This window comes from Sinohyriopsis cumingii, unplaced genomic scaffold (assembly GCF_028554795.1).
Source record: "Sinohyriopsis cumingii isolate HCF-2022 unplaced genomic scaffold, ASM2855479v2 utg001820l, whole genome shotgun sequence".
Lineage (NCBI taxonomy): Eukaryota > Metazoa > Mollusca > Bivalvia > Unionida > Unionidae > Sinohyriopsis > Sinohyriopsis cumingii.
Genome location: NW_028316063.1, coordinates 149,888 through 166,547, shown reverse-complemented (window position 1 = coordinate 166,547; position 16,660 = coordinate 149,888). Strand labels below are relative to the sequence as shown.

Genomic DNA, 16,660 nt, shown 5'->3' with positions numbered 1-16,660 from the left:
ATTGACTCAGCCTCTCTCCAGACTACTCTTTCATCCTATGAGAAAATGGGAAACAGTTTATAGATGCCAGATTAGGGCAATGGATCCAATTGGAATATCCCTCTTTATCTGTATCCTTCTAAATCCCAAAGGTATGTAGGGCCCTCTGTCCGAGGGTAATGATTGAAAATCTCCCTATATGCAGTCCTTGACCAGAGCTGCATATTGGTGAGATGATGCTTGCGGGCGATAAATCTATATTGTCTTTTGAGTTTGGGACTAAAAAGATGGAGGGGGATAGACCTTCTACCACAGAATGCTCCAGGTGGGTGATGAATCACCCTAAACCACCAGCAGATGCCATTGCTATAACTTCTGAGGGAGGAGTTACATATTCAAATTTCTCCTCTCCCCAAGTCTCACCCAGAACAGAGCAACACTGGGTCACATAGTCTATCGGCATAGTTGAGAGTGCAGGATAAAGATGTTCTTTCTGTCCAAAAATTATACACAGAAGAGGTCAATATGATACCCCCTCCATTTCAGGTCCCCTGCCTCTTCTCACAGTTTGGTTAAAGAGGCACTGGAGGTGGCTAACTCTTGACCAGGTCTTTTGCTCATTTGTTACTTGGTTACAATCAAAAAGCTCTCTCAAAGGTTTAGCAAGGGCAAGCTTTTACTCAACAACATAGGTGTGGTCTGTCATTCCTGTTAATGTTGTGACCCTTGATAGTTGATTATAGTGTTATAAGTCTATGCTCTTAAAATAAGTAACAGAAAAGAGTGAAAGATTTATAAAATTTAACAAATAATTTATTTCCATTTAATTCAAAGTACAAATGATAGAAAAGAACTTATGTTATTGCAAATTAAATCCCAAAATAATCCATAAATTACAGACACAAGTCCTAATAATTTAAAGTCCTGAATAAAACTCAGCATTAGTCCAGAGTAAATCCAAAAACTGATGGCAATGATGTGTCTGTTATAACTCCTAGTGTGTTGACGTGCCAACAGTCTTTTGTTATATCACAGAAATATAATTCCATGTTTGAATACACTATAAATTCCAGTGAATGTCTCTATCCAAGAATTTAATCAGAGTACTTTTGTATTTCCAGAGAAAATAATCACTTGAATTCAATAATTTGAAGAAATAAAATCCATCCCAACTGTACACAACATAATACAACTTGAAAGTGCCAGATGTTAAAACATGAACGATAAAATCCTCTCAGTTAAACCATTATATATAGGTCTATACTTGACCTCATGTCACAATTAGCATTTTCTATTAAAAAATTTACCTAATGGAAATAACTTTATAGAATGATCCTGATGTTTAGAAAACAATAATCTTGATAATGTATATTTCATTTAGGAAATTCCAAATCCTTGACCAAAATAAACATATTGACTTCTTTTATTAATAATAATGCTTATTAAAACCCCATATATATGGAAAATAATTAAGCTATGTATTAGTTGTTTACAATGATTAAAATAAAAAAGTCAGATTGTGTCAAGTAGAAATGAACTCAATTTTGGACAAGGTTAAGTCCAACATACAATGTTACAATATAATAGTTTGTAATGCAACAAAATAAAGCTAACTAACAGACAAAGCAAAGTTAATATACCTAACAATGGCAACAAAGATTTTACCCTTCTTGGCTCATAAACCTCCCACCTGATGTGTCTTAAGTGGGTATTTCCATGGGGACTTGAGTTTGCCTTGCAATGAAAACACTAGATCCTTGGAACGGCAACTTCATTCAACCTGTTGAAGTAGGAATCACTGTCGCCATTGGCTTTCCATTGTTTGCTGAAAGCAGTGGCAAAAACTTATAGGAATGCATTGTCCTTATCCATGGCCTTATTGGTGGAGTTTCTCCACCTTTATAGGGATATTTCTCTGGGTACATTGAAGGTTTTACTATAGCACATTAAGACCTTTTTAAGGACTATCTGTGGTCATCCTATCTGTAGTTGCCTAGGATTTGAGAGGCCCATCAAGACTAAGTTTTGCTTAAAATGGGAAGTCTTTCAATTTTGAGCTCAGCCTTTGCGCTATGAGCTTTTACCAGTGTCCTGGGAGTAGCATCAGCCAATTTTAGATCATTAAGTATCCCAATCCTCAAATATTTTGACAGATTGGTTGGTCCAATGTGGCCATCCAGAGTCCATCACACTGGACATGTCTCCCTTTTGTTCCATAGTGATCAGGCTGGGTCTTTTATCAAATTTAGAGAAATCAGAGCTCAATTCATCTTGAGATTTTGTCTGTGTGGGGATGAATTGTCTCACCAAGAGAGTGTTAGTAAGTGTTTTGCGAGATACTGAAAGTAAAAACTGCATTGTAAACTTGTCTTTTTTTCTGCCTGAGGAGGACTTTGAACTCTGCAATGGACTTAGGCAGACTACACTTGTGTACTCCACAGTTGCTCCTTTTTGCTGCTTTGAAACTGCACATGAACCTCTTAAATGTTCAATTTTCTTCTCTATTGGGATTCCCACCCTCATCAGAATTGGTGGACAAATTGGGACTGGTTTCTGGCTCAAGTCCCCATGCACTTGTCAAACCCCACTCTTACCTGTTCACAAGTGCATCAAATTCAGGGCAAGATGCTTATTCAGAGGCAGAGTGACTCATTCTTCATGGTCCATGGTCTCAGGAAGAATTTATCAAAAATTTTGGAAATGAGGGCAGTACTCTTAGGCCTTTAGGGATGTGTCCACCAAATAAGAGGTTGCTAAGGATGGTCTCCTTCCACATGTCAGTGGTAGTATACTATAGTTGATGAGGCAAGCATGCACCTTCTCACTGCATGAAGGTTTGGAAATCACCTGGCAACTTCCGAAGGAATATTCCTCTGAGATTGCCATATTTTTGGCAAGAATAACAGTTTGCAGACAGTCTTTCAAGGAAAGGGAAGATAGTTTTTACAGAATGATCACTCCACAAATCTGTAGCAGACTCCTTGTTGCTACTTTAATGAACTTCTTATGGTGGACTTGTTCACCAGGTAGCTGAACAACACGTTCCGTTTTCACATTTCACCTGCATTCCCAGACCAGAGGGTCCAGGCATTAGATGCTTTCTGCCTGAAGTGTGATTGTCTGTTCACTTACTCCTTCCATAGTTTTCAAAATTCCCTGCCAGCAGGACAGATTCTCCCCAATAGTAAAGACCTTATCAGGTATTTTGAATGGCAAAGACCACCGTCTTGCCTAAATGGAATCTCTCTTATGTCTTGTGGTTTTTAAATACCACTTCTCCCATATGTACATTTGGGTGAATCTTCCTTTGAGAACCTTATCCTGATCATGCTTGGCGCCTTAACGTTTGCGAGACAGAGGGGCAAGATTCATGCCATATCCATACAGAAGGGATGTGTCAAGTTCATTGGGTATTTTATGTCAGTTTCTTTTATTTGCCAACCAGGTCATTTAGGAAAACCCCAGCTTCCTTCAGTTGCACCACTCTTGATTGAGATCCACAGCCTCTGCCACATCTGCATGATGGATGACCAGGATAGACTCTTATATCCAGTTAGGGCTGTATGGTTTTATTAGGCAGCCTCTAAAGGGAGAAGGAAGCATCTATTCCTCCTCTATTAAAGGTTCAGCTGATGTTTCAGCTTAAATCCTTTCTCTGTACTAGATTACATTAATTATCATTTGAGCTTAAAAGTCCCTTACTAATTTGAATCTCCCTTTCATTTTTAAATTACTGATAAAACTCATGAGGATGCCTCATGGGCCAGTGTAATTCATTTATCTTTGGAGGATATGATGAAAGGTGCATTTTGGCACTGTCACCTTATTTTCCCCTTCTTTTGCCTCTGCTTGTTAGCTCACTAAAGTTTAGGCATTTTCATCTGGGCTCAGATGCCATTACTCGAAAAGTGGCTCATGTGGATTCCATCATGAAGTAGCTTCCTGCTCTTTTGTGAGGGTGTGTATTCCTTTGTTTGTTTTTTATTCATCAGTTGTGGGATCATCATTCCCCTTCAAAGCTGACAAATTCAGCTATGCAATAACAACAGTTATGTTATTACCGATATTAAAATGTAGTTTTTGGTGGATAAAACTGACTTTAATGGTATAAAATTTACCTGCTGCTATTGCCTGATTTCCTCTTTTTATCCTGCACTGATGTTTCCTACTCAGTTAGGCTGCTCCCTCAAAATAATAAAAAGACACCATAATGCATGCTTAGTATGTGTAGGATTCTCAGGCAGGGGTGGTACAGTGTTCTGAAAGCTGCTGGTTTACTGTAATGGGAGGACAACATTTTCATCATTTGGGTAGGGTATTTGCCACCTGGAAAAGTACTGGTTGTGCAGTAGCAACAGTTAAGTATTACATAATTAAAATTAGTTGCACACCTCCAGAAACTACATTTCAAGTGTTGAAGCATTTCAGTCATTTCTTTCGTTTCTTAGATCTTTCCTTTCAGTCTATGGAGAAATCATGTTACCTGAATTGTAGGCTGCTAGCTGTACAGCTGATCTTCAAAGGCAGAAATAGGACTGGCCAAATTCTGGTTTATAATGTGTAGTACTCACTCAGCATATATTTGTAACATTTGTTTTTTTTATGTTGTTTACCTGTTATTATGATACGATTCAGTTAGGATCATTGCTGCATGGAATATGTACACGATGAAAGAATAATGCAGCAGGACTGCACTATGTACTTTTTGTAAGCAATATCAGTCTGATATGTAATAGTTTTGAATGAGCAGTACAGGTAATTCTCATGATCTTCAGCCTTTTTTGTAGCAGTGCCACATTCAGCACCAAATACAATCATACGTTGAGAAAAGAATTAACATAAAATTTGTGTTAAACTGTGTGCTTAAGCAGAGACATAGATATATATCACTTAATTGGAATGGGTTGTTCCAGAGTAACTTAGCCATCTTTTGATTGGATGACACAGTTATTGATTTTGTAAACATTCACATTCACTAAATTAAACTAAGCTGTTTCCATGTATAAACATTAAAGTCTTACTTAGTATTTAAGATCACAGAGTACCAACTTTCTTTCTTGGTAACACATGTTTTTCCCTATGTTGAATGGTAAACTTAACTTACATGGCATTAACCCTGCTTATTTTGATTGGTGGCTCCATGTAGAAGGCAATAACAATGCTTATTTTGATTGGTGGCTCCATGTAGAAGGCATCAACTCTGCTCTGAAGGGTTTAATTATCAAGCCAGTATCTGAATTCATGTGTCTGAAGTCTTTCGGAAGGCAAATTGTACAGTATACATAAAGTTCCATGCACTGGGGAGTACAATACGCTAGCCTGGGCAGTTAAAATTCATTTTTTGAGCAAGTGAAATTTCATTCTTTTAGCCAAAGTTTTTGGTAGCATTATTTGACAGTTTACTTTACATCATCCACAGTGCTAATTGATTGAAATTGGAATGGTTACCCCTAGTTGCATAGTTGTGTAAATGCTTTTGCAGTGTACAAATCAGATACACTTTCTTTTGCTATTACAGGGATGTGCCAATGAAGTATTAAGCTCCTTGAAGACTGGCCTGGTCTGTAATGACATCACAAATGAGGACACTGGGTCTGACAATTTGCTTTTTATGTCAGAGACCACCACCATATATGTCTGTCTGCAGTGTGGATTGCAGGTAATTACATGTACTGCAAAATGATGCTAAACTATTCTGATCTAATGTAGTGGATATCAGGTAATCATGATAAATTGATACTAAGTTATTATAACCTAGTGGAGTGGATATCTGTAATTACTACAAAATGATGCTAAATTTGTATGACCTAATGGAATGGATATCAGGTAATTACTACAAAATGATACTAACTTATTATGACCTAGTCGAGTGGATATCAGGTAATTGCTATAAAAATGATACCAAATTATTATAACCTAGTGAAGTAATTGCAGTATATATCATTTTCAGATACAATTTTTAGCTGACCAAACCTATCACATAACCACATCTGGTACGGTCATGTGCATTTGACATAAGGCAACTCGAGTGACCTACACTTCTTACATGAATAGAACATTTGTCATCATAGATCGCCGCAGATAGCAGTAAACAATAATATGCCAGCACACAAGTATAAGAGTTGAAATGTACATTTTCATTAAGTATTTTTAACAATAAATGAGTATCTATTGCTTTATGTTACTGCATCATGACTCTCATCTAAACTTTACCCCCCACCCCACACCCCACCCCTTATGACTGCATGGTAATGAATAATCCGAAAATAAACAAGTTAACTAATGTGACCCTAAGTACAGATGTCAAACATGTAAAAATTTGTTTGAACCTTTCTTCACAAAAATACACTATGTCCATGACAATCACTTAAAAGTTGCCCTACGTTGATTGTGCATGCATTAAATATTGGCGTGGAAAACCCCAGATTTGACTTCCTGAAAAAGGTATATATGAATCTGCTGTTTCTACTTGGCAGAATTCATTGAGACTTTGGATTGTCCATTTTCTCCCAAAGTCCTCTTTGATTTATTTGAATTATAGTGGCAATAATTCTCCTAAATAAATGATAACAGCGGTATCTGAATTTCACTTAAAGACTTCTTATGATTGCTAGTTGGTCATAAACGAGATTGGTGTAAGCCTGACCTCCAGTATGGCCACCAGAATGATAATTTGGAAAATCTTATTATCACTACTTGGTGTAGATGCCTGGTCATATCGACATTGTGCTTTTCCTGAAAGACATCTTATGATGTATGGTTGATTCCAAATGGAAATGTTATACATCTGATGTCTTGAAAATCTTGTTGCTGTTGCTCCTCCAAAATGCAGTGTCATATCAATGTGGGGGTTTTCATTGGCAGACTTCTTATCATATTTTGTTGATTCTAAATTAAAATGGTGATGATCTGACATCCAGTATGGCCACCATGGTTGCCATCTTGAAAATCATATTAGACATTTTGCCACAAGGTTTTCATCAGAAGAGTTCTTATTGTGTCTAGTTAGTGCTAAATTAAAATGATAAGATTGACACTCAGTATGGCCACTGTGGTGTCCATTTTGAAGATATTGTTTTCTCTGCCTCTCCCAAATGGATTTTTCAATCAATATAGGGTTGGTCTTAAATTAAAATGGTATCAGTTGTACATCCTGTATGGCTGCCCTGAAAATTTTGGTGTCATTACTCTCCTTGAATGGATGGTCATGTTGATTCAAAATAGTGGTCAACATCATGTATGTTCAAGAAAATATGCTTAGTTTTAGTTTTGCAATTAAGATTGCATTTAGTTTTTCTAGTGGTCTTAAAGATTACTGTAAAATGGTGAAGTGATTGACATTTAGGGACTATGTTCCCCCAAAAATGGTAGCAAACCAAGCTTTTTCAAAACAAACCTGATGTTTTCTCCATATGTAAAGAGTTCTGTCAAATTTTAGTTTCACTTTCTCAACTATCACTCTGTCACTAACACAGTGGCCAAAGAGATGGAAACTTGAAGTAATATTTCCTACTGTTGTGAACCTGAAGATTCCTCTTGCAGTTTGTCAACCAGAATCTGATTCAGAAACTCTGTACATGGCTTTGTGCCCCATAGTACAATCACAACAACGCAGTACTTATTGATATTTGTATTGTACATCATGGTAAGATGCTGTCTCATTTAAAGGAACTAGCTCCATGTGTTGATAATTGACAGCCCCTGATTTATCTGTCATAGTCAGGTGATTGCTCAGTGAAGTGAAAATGAATACAGATGTTTTCTCAGATTGAACAGAAAATATGTATCCTTAAGCCAATTTAAACCAGGTGGATTATCTCCACATGTGACAAAGTGTTGCATTGGATGGAACTGTCTAAAATAAGTTTTGAGAAAGTGTGATTGATTCATTGTTTTATTTTAGGATTTAGTTGAGCCTTTGGTACATATTTAGTAATAAAAATATGCTACTGTGTTCTGTTTGTTTAGTAGAATAGTAAATGATACTAGATCAACATAATAAAAATGCATCAAAAAACATATTTTTCAATGAAGTTTAAAGAAATTAGACATGTTAATTGAAGTAGACATGGTAATAGCTTTCACATTCATAGATCTATTTTTATGTATACTTAAATTACATTGTTTTGTTTGTTGCTTTTACTATTTTTTAAAAATTTCATTGTATCTTATTGTAATGTAACATTGTATGTTGGACTTTGTCCAAAATCAAGTTTCTTTTCTACTTGACCAGAAGTATTTTTTTAATTTTTAAAATTTTTTTAATATTTTATTCTGTAAACAACTAATGCACAGCTAGCATATTGTCTGTGTTTGTGCCATTAATATCAGGATCATTAATAATAGAAGTAAATATGTGTATTTGGTTCTGGGTCTAGCTTATTGGGATTCTCCAACAATTTGCCTGGTGTACCTGAGATTGTCTAAACTATATATTATAATTTTATTAACAGACTTTCTAATAGTAACTAACATTTTATTTTGCAAAACATTAAAAACTTTCTAGAAGGTTATTTTCAATTAGGTAGTGTTTTTTGTTTTTAAAAAAATAAAAAATGCTAATTGTGACCTGAGGTCAAGTAGAAGACTATATAATCTTGTTACTGGAAAAAATATTCATTCATGCTTAAGGTTTTAGCAGAATCAATTTGTATTATTATTGTGCTCAGTGTTCATTTGGACTGGAATTTTTTTCTACAAATTATTTAAGTTAGTGATTTTTTTTCTCAGGATATATAAAAAAATATTGTTCTTGGACATATTCATTCACTGGGATTTATAGTGAATTCAAACTGGAATTATATTACAGTGTTTCAACAAAAGATTTGGCACATCAGCATTATACAGGGCATCATAGACACATCAACACTTCAGCATTGGACTCAGTTTGGATATCTGCTAAAGTTTATTTAGAACTTTTAATTATTAGGACTTGTGTTTGCAATAATTTCATTTTCACTTTGTATTCAAGGGAAATAAATTATTTGTTGAATTTGAATGCCATCAAATCCTAATAGCTCCCCTGAAGCAAGGAAAGTCATGGATCACTTGACTATTGAAGTTTACATTCAGAGATTGCCAGAAGATCCTGTTTTCTCCTCACCAGGTCAGGCAGTTGTGAATACAGTTTTTCTATCCAATCCAAGAGATGCTGAATCTGTCTGGTTCCCATCAAGCAAACTCTCAGAAAGAAATTCTTCTTAGAACTAGAGGTGAACAGATTTTGTCAAGCAAAAAGACCTAGCACACTGAAAACCTGTGAAGATAAATGGAGAGTTTGCTAATAGTGTTGGGATCAGAAACACATCTGTAATTAAAAGCCTCAGTACCAGAGATAACTTCTTCTTGATAGGGCTCTAGTTAGCTCCCATTGCAGTTCAGAGGTACTGTTCTATGATTTCAGACATAGACATCATGTGAACTTTCACATGAGTTCTTATGTGGCTGCAAGACACCCTTCATTCCACTGCCTGTAGCTGCAGTGACCCCTCTCTGGTACCAAAATTGGTTCTAGCTATTTTAGCTGTCTGATACATTGAGGTAATACACCTCATTGCTTGTTCCAGACTATGGGCATTTCAACCAGAGTGGTTTGGTTTCACTTGTGATTAATCTTGCATTGATTTTCAAGAACAGGTTCCCATTAATTGGGAATCAGTCCTTCAACTTTCTTCTTTGGATTATCTTTAGGCATCAAGAGAACCCAATCTTGCCTTTGAAGTGCAGCTTACAGTAAACAGTGTCTTCAGTAGTAATTGACAGTTTATTGTGTTTGGGCACTAGTCCCTCTATCCAAACTCTTGTTTGAAGTTACCTTAGAAATAAGGTTATTTTTTTATCACTTCAGGTGGTAAAATGAACCAAAGACATGACTGACATTTTGTTTTAACTTGGGAGGGAGGGATTTGTGAGATTGTGGATAAACTCCTAACATAACTGTGAATGGGTAATTATTATTGAAGAATATATTTCACTCTAATGATCATTTTCTGTTATCTGTAACAGGGTTGTGGCAGTAGCTCCCCAGGAAGTCATGCATTGAGACATATTGCTTCTGCAGGCTCCACCTCTCATGCTCTGGTCATCAATACAACTACATGGATGGTTTTGTAAGAAATTTATTTGTGTTTCAAAAACATTTTATGCATGTCAGAAGTTGCAATAAATGCTTAAATTACTTTACCTAACCAGCATATTATTAGCTGACATTTAACAATAAAATAATTTTTGGACTCTTTACTTTGGCAATAAAATGGTTTTATCTATGAGTTTTTTAAAACTAATTTTACAGAAATATGTCAAGAATACAAGAAAGCTGGATTCACATATTTGGATTGTATTGTGGGGCCTGAGTATAAAATTTGATTCTATGTCAGTCAAACTTGGTATTGGAATTTTTAAAAAATTTAAACTTGGACTAATAAAATCTGTAGAGTAATGCTTATTTCTGAAGATCCTAAACTCAAAGGAAATAAATACCTATTAACCCACTTAAAAAAACAGTTTGGGTCAGCAAATGTTAGGATTTATTTTTATTATGAAAACGTATATTGATTTTACTTCTGTCAGAATTTAAAAATGGAAGCATAAACTTTCAGGTGTCTTGAATGCAAGAAAGAGATCCCAGATGTCCAGAGCAAGCGGCTGGAAAAATGCACGAAACATCTTCAGAAGTTAGCAAGAGGTAAAGATGATTCATTACTATAAAATACTTCTTCCCAACACATGGCTTCATGCAATCCCTTACAGAGATAATCTAGTGTAAAGTATAACGGGAACCAATTTGTAATGTTCACTTTATTGATCTGTAAATTATGAGCACTATTGGCCTACCAGTTTAGGGTAAAACAGCCTCAAAGATCTCAATTTCTCTTTTGAATACATTACCTGATTGCATTAACATCAGGAAGATGTTCTGTTAGCTATCCAATCCAGCAATCACAAGAAGAGAAGCAAAAACAAAATTGTCAAAGACAAAGGGAAGAAATTCTTACCAACCCATGCTTTTACCTCCCTTGACCTCTGCTAGGTGGCTATGATTGTTTACCAGTTTTTTTGCTTTTGCTGATAGAAATTACATCATCTCTAATACCTCTTAGGTGTTCTAAGTCAGTTTTATTGATTAGTACACCATCCATCAACATATGTGGTGAACTATTACATGTAAAGGTCTGTACTGTGTATTGATACTATTGTATGTAAAGGTCTGTACTGTGTATTGATATTACTGAGGAAAGATCTGTACTATGTATTGATACTATTGTATGTAAAGGTCTGTACTGTGTATTGATATTACTAAGGAAAGGTCTGTACTATGTATTGATACTATTGTATGTAAAGGTCTGTACTGTGTATTGATATTACTGAGGAAAGATCTGTACTATGTATTGATACTATTGTATGTAAAGGTCTGTACTGTGTATTGATACTATTGTATGTAAAGGTCTGTACTGTGTATTGATATTACTAAGGAAAGGTCTGTACTATGTATTGGTACTATTGTATGTAAAGGTCTGTACTGTGTATTGGTACTATTGTATGTAAAGGTCTGTACTGTGTATTGGTACTATTGTATGTAAAGGTCTGTACTGTGTATTGATATTACTGAGGAAAGATCTGTACTATGTATTGATACTATTGTATGTAAAGGTCTGTACTGTGTATTGATATTACTAAGGAAATGTCTGTACTATGTATTGATACTATTGTATGTAAAGGTCTGTACTGTGTATTGATATTACTGAGGAAAGGTCTGCACTATGCATTGTTACTTTTACACGTAAATGTTTGCACTATGTATTGATGAGTCCCAGCTGGAAAGTAGTATTAGTTTTCACACTAGCTTGTACTGTTGGGGAGTCCACATATAGTCACACCGTTGATAGGGTCATTAATGATTGGAGGCCACATGAATTACCTTTCCACATTTATTCATTTTTGTCTTGTGTTTTGGCTTAACATAAATTGTAATTTTTAAGACAATATTCATTTGTGAGCTCTTTGTTTCATCTGGGTTTATTCGCCTCATGTTTTCTGATAGAAATCAAGTCCAATAAACATATACATATTAAGGGCTGCTTACATATGAGCAGACTACCATATAACTGCTATAATTTATTGTCCAAATTTGTATAGGTCATAAAATATTACTTTTGAAAAGAATTGAGGGTGTCCCAAGACATATAGTGTCCTTGTGTGTATACATGTACCACAAGTGAATGTAATAGAGCAATGTGCATTTTCACTTGCAAATGACTGATGTGGTTTTATAAAATGCCAAACATAATGTAAAAAGTAAGTAATTGTAACTGTAAAATTGAGCTTGACTTCTAACATAAAACTCAATTGCTAATGGTCTTAAAAAACTTGAATATTAATTGAACACCAATGGCACTGTCTGCAAAGGGCATATGAGGAGATATGTTAACCATGTCAGATGACATGTTCTGTCCTTGATCAATTTGTTGATGGTGTTTGCTGATTGTTTTCCTTCTCACACTTGCTATTAAAAGAAAAAGAAAAATAACACTAATAGTATTTGTATACTATTCATGTATAGATGTCCTTTTTAAATTTTTTAGCAGTTGTTGAAGTTTAAAACATTTTGATTTAGAAAGACCCATTTTTTATAGATTATTTATCAATTGTTTATGAAGAATTTATAACAATTGATAAAAATGACAAATTTGAATCCATACAGTGTTGGTATCTTTCTTAATATCTTGTGCCATAAGTTTGTAAATGCAAAATTAAAGAAGCAGTTTTTGGAGTGTGACTTGAATAAAATTATTTTCATCCCAACCATTATCTCCAGCAAGATGTGTCAGTATTAGATCCCCAGAAGAGGAAGGGACTTCATTTGCTTCATCTTGGAGCACATAGAAGGAGAACCAACATGATATGGTCCAGTGAAGGTTAAATTTTAAGCTGATATCATCATGATGCAGTTTGCCACAACATTGGGTATTCATACTGTAGTGCATAATTTAATGAGGATTAATATAATGATAACAAATATGAAGGCAGGATTTTCATGCTGATTAATTTTATCCCACACATTCAGCCATTAAGCTTACTTTTTTACTCTCTTTCCTTTTGCAGTCCCCAGTGTTGATTCTTTAAAGGGTAGAAATGGCTCATTAACTCGGAAAGTTATGGCATGGATTGGTGATGTCTATACTGCATGCTCCTGCATGGCCTCGGTTGTAGTGGCAAATCAAGGTAATTATTGATGCATGAACTTTGTCCTGCAGGCTGTTGCTCAAAGGTTACTCAAATCCTATGAACTTCATCCAATAAAATATGGCTTCTAGGGGTGGTTGTAGCTTTTTCAAACATATTATTAGAAGAATGATTTTTTTTAAAAAAAATATTGCAACACAAAAAAACACCATTAATTTCAGGGTTTTTTCCAAATCCATTTAGTACGTACACTTTTATTTGAAAAAAATTTCCTTTTTATTTTGCTTTCTTTTGCCTTGAATGGTCTGTCGGAGTAGGTAGGTAGGTGAGTATGTAGGGGAGGTAAATATGTAAGTAGTTTTTGGTGCATCAGCGCAGTTCATGTTATATAGTGCTGATTAAAATTCAAATTTTAAATTTTTACATGATTCAAAGTTCAAATATAAGTACAACAGATTGCAAACAAATCTTTAGTTAGAAAAGGAGCAAGATTGTCTATATTATTTTCTGCATCATAATGTTTATAATGACTGTTTGATACTTGTAAAAGCAAAGATTGGCTACATAATCAGTGATTTCTTGTTTCATGATGCAATAAACTTTTTTGGAGTGGGAAGTATGAAAGTTTTAAATGAATATGAACGGACAATATTGTAGGAGAGGTAACTAATGACCTGCCATTGTATTTTCTATTTTGAAGTGATATAGAAATCCTTTCCACAAGAACTTCTTCCCAAAACATGCCTTCATGTATTCACTTTATTTGTTACATCTATAAAATTTGAGCACAACTGAAACCACAAGTTTAAGAGACTGATAGAGATGGTATATCTGTGATTCACATCCAACACTTCGAATTATGGCCATGTTAGCACTGTCAGGTGAAATATATATATATATATATACAGATAAAGAGAGAGAGAGAGATGTATACTAGTTGTACAGTTGATTGGTAACCAGCCTTTTATATTCCTTTTTCTGTTTTCCCAGTTACAGCCCATACAGCATCGGTTCCAACTGCATCCTTCAATCTTTATTCCTCACAGGAGAGCAAGGGCCCATCAAGCCAGAAAGTAATGGTATGGAACCAAATTTGTTTCCTTAAAGAACCTCTTTGTTAACAAGAACATTGTTTATCAACATGTTTATTATGTCTTCTGCTGAATACCACTCCCATGGCCTAGTGGTTAGAGCATCTGCCTCGGATATGGAAGGTCATGGATTCGATCTCCAGCTGAGTCATACCAAAGACTTACAAAAATGGTACTAACAGCTGCCTCGCTTGGCACTCTGCATTAAGAGGTTAATGTTAGGGCTGGTTGGCCTGGTGTCAGGATAATATGACTGGGTGGGACATCATACTACATGTCTGTGGCATGATGCCCCAGTGCTAGACATCACTATAAAACTGTCACACTGCAGACATCATAGTGATATGACTGAAAAAATTGTTAATGCTACATTAAGAATCCAAAATCACACACACACACACACACACATCTTCTGCTGATTGGCAGTTTTTTTTATAATAAAAAAGTTTGTCCAGATTCACTGAGTGTGAAGAGCAGATGTTAACATATTTGTTAAGTTGCGAAAGTAATTAAAAACATTTTATACACCCCTAAAACTAACAAGTGATGGGTAGTAATTATCGGATATGTTATTGATGAGCTCAATACTAAAATTGCTTTGTTAGGCGAAACTTTGAAATTGTCTGATGAAACACTACAAACTGTTCACTGAAATCTATTAACTTGAATACTTGCAGGGTTTGCGTAATGTGGGGAACACATGTTACTTCAATGCAGCCATGCAGGTGAGTAATATATATATATAAGAACAAAAAAGAAATAACAATCTAATATATTGTCCTTTACTTTGCTATTGTCGATAAATGCATTTTCGATTAAAACAGGTTTTGTCTTGATCCATTAGATCATTATCTCTCCTTTTTTTCACTCACCCCCCACTTTTATAAATTCTGTCCATATTAATCTGTGTTGAAGTCTGTCTTTATTCAGAAGGAATTATTCTGTTTGACATAATCTCTGTAGATTTAGTTTGAGTGGTAACATAAAATCTTAGACTCAAAGTTTAAGCCTTAATATTGTCTTATTGATTATGTACCACCATCTTTTAGGTATGGTGTCTTTATCAGAATTCATTAATTAAATTTCCTCTGATACAATTTGTAAGTATCCAACAGCAAAGTAGGCTGCAGTGACATGCAGATGACTTATCTAAGGAGATGATTGTTACTTTTTGTTCATACTGGCTCATTTGCATATTTCTAATCTATTCTAAAGAGAGAATCATGAAATCCATTAAATTATTTGTTGTTGAATAAATAAGGCTGACATTTTGTTTTCAGAATTTGATTCAGACAAACAGTCTGGAGAACCTCTTGATGGAAAGGAACATAGAAGAGGGACCACTCTTTCTGCCTGGCAAGAAATACATCAGTGACAGCTCCAGCAGTAGAGATGAGGATGATTATATTATGGATTTGGTATGGATTTAAAGATTGTCTTTTTAATGCATGAATTATTCTACATATCCTTATTTTGTCTTCTGTGTATGATTTCTACTAGGTTGACAAGTTTTTATTGTCTCACATGTGAAAGTATGATACGACATGGGTGTCATACTGTCATGGTCTCATCATCAACTTAATTTGTATAAGTCAGATATACATCTACAGAGGGATGAAGGTGAGACACTGGGTTGGAAAGAACTCTTTTTACTATTTGAATATATAGTCAGCTTGACCTCATTTAATATTTCTGACATGGGATGCTATTTGTCATGTTAGTTATTCCATCATCTGTACAAGTAGATATTATTATTATTATCTTAAAATACCTTATTCTTTCATATTCCATTATTTAAATATGTTTTGGTTCGAATCTGCTTAAACTCATGACTTTATGCATGTTTATTTTGTAGGAATTATGTATTGAAGGTTGTGTAATGTATGATTTACTCATTATGTCTTTTCTGTTGTTGCAGCCAAGCATTAGGATCAGCCTTGGTAAACCCAGACCCCTTACCATGATACTAGCAAACTTCCTTCAGGAGATCAACTCTATGACTCGAACCAGTGTTGTCAACCCTAGTGCCCTCTTTGAACAAGTCTGCAAAGAGTAATCCAAGTTTCACAAAGTCTAAGATATCTATAAAAGTTTCTTCAAAGTGCTTATGTGATGAGAGACTCTGTAATTATGAGAGCTTCAGTGTCTCTGTGTATAGCATTACTTTATATTTTTTTAGATGTTTAAAATGATGAATTAGCTGAACAAATCATGTCAGTCACGTCAGTAAATACAAATGCTTCACATAAAAACACTGACCTCATCACAAGAAACTTCTGAGGAATGAGAAACGTTTTACCTGTACTATAAGTCCATTACCTTTACTATTAAGTCCATTACCTGTACTATAAGTCCATTGCCTTTACTATAAGTCCATTACCTGTACTATAAGTCCATTACCTTTACTA

At 34.9% G+C, this 16,660-nt stretch overlaps 1 protein-coding gene across 1 annotated transcript in view; it reads left to right on the top strand.

Moving 5' to 3' along the window:
* The first annotated feature begins 266 nt into the window (after positions 1 to 266).
* The window catches only part of LOC149771489 (uncharacterized), a 42,322-nt gene continuing 25,928 nt past the window's right edge, over positions 267 to 16,660 (top strand). Inside the window, exons 1-9 of the mRNA XM_089948378.1 lie at positions 267 to 422; positions 5,498 to 5,638; positions 9,985 to 10,088; positions 10,578 to 10,663; positions 13,081 to 13,200; positions 14,152 to 14,240; positions 14,930 to 14,977; positions 15,533 to 15,670; positions 16,171 to 16,304. Of these exons, the coding sequence (XP_089804504.1) occupies positions 267 to 422; positions 5,498 to 5,638; positions 9,985 to 10,088; positions 10,578 to 10,663; positions 13,081 to 13,200; positions 14,152 to 14,240; positions 14,930 to 14,977; positions 15,533 to 15,670; positions 16,171 to 16,304 (1,016 nt within the window). The remainder of the gene's footprint in view (positions 423 to 5,497; positions 5,639 to 9,984; positions 10,089 to 10,577; positions 10,664 to 13,080; positions 13,201 to 14,151; positions 14,241 to 14,929; positions 14,978 to 15,532; positions 15,671 to 16,170; positions 16,305 to 16,660) is intronic.